Below are 775 nucleotides of genomic sequence, written 5' to 3'. Positions count from 1 at the left end.
AGTTATGGCTGAGAATCAACAATTGCGCACAGAGTTCAGAAATCTGGAGAGGCAGTTTGGGAAAATGGCTAACAATCAGAATATTAGACCTGTTGGAGCTCTCCCAAGTAATACAGAGAAAAATCATCAAGTCAATACAGTGATGTTGAGAAATGGGAGAGAGTTAGTCGAAGTGCCTAAGAAGAAAATGGAGCAGTCCGGGCTCGAAGAAGAAAGAGTGCCAAAAAGGTAGATAAGAGAAACAAAACAGAGTCTGAGCAAATATCAGAGTGGGTGCCACCACATGTTACACAAATATTTAGATATGCTAAAGCAGATATACTTGAACATCCCTTTGGTGGACATGCTCCGTGAGGTCCCAAAATATGCAAAATATATTAAGGATATATTGGCAAATAAGAGGAGGTTAACTGAATTTGAGACCGGCGCACTTATTGAGGAGTGCACTTCCAGGATTCAACATAAGCTTCCACAAAAGCTTAAAGATCCGGGTAGTTTTACTATCCCCCAGAGGATTGGTAAAATTGATGTGGGAAGAGCCTTGTGTGATTTGGGTGCAAGTATCAATCTGATGTTGTTGTCAGTGTTCAAACAATTGGGATTAGGAGCTCCGAGACCCACCACGGTGCTGCTACAGTTAGCTGGCAGATCTTCTGTTTATCTTGCGGGGGTAATTGAGGACGTCTTGCTGCAGATTGGGAAGTTTATTTTCCCTGCAGATTTTATCATCCTGGACTACGAGGCTGATGAGTTAGTTCCTATCATCTTGGGATGA

General features: G+C 42.3%; 1 protein-coding gene across 1 annotated transcript; it reads left to right on the top strand.

Annotated features, from left to right (window-relative positions):
- The first annotated feature begins 304 nt into the window (after positions 1-304).
- Positions 305-775, top strand: LOC138894684 (uncharacterized). Its single transcript, XM_070179404.1, has one exon. The coding sequence runs from the start codon at positions 305-307 to the stop codon at positions 773-775; it is 471 nt and encodes a 156-aa protein (XP_070035505.1).

The sequence above is a fragment of the Nicotiana tomentosiformis genome, chromosome 6 (assembly GCF_000390325.3).
Source record: "Nicotiana tomentosiformis chromosome 6, ASM39032v3, whole genome shotgun sequence".
NCBI classification, from domain to species: Eukaryota; Viridiplantae; Streptophyta; class Magnoliopsida; order Solanales; family Solanaceae; genus Nicotiana; species Nicotiana tomentosiformis.
This window is presented reverse-complemented; position numbering and strand designations above follow the sequence as displayed.

Excerpts from the sequence above, each read along its gene's own strand:
- LOC138894684 (XM_070179404.1), top strand. The coding sequence starts at position 305 with ATGCTAAAGCAGATATACTTGAACATCCCTTTGGTGGACATGCTCCGT.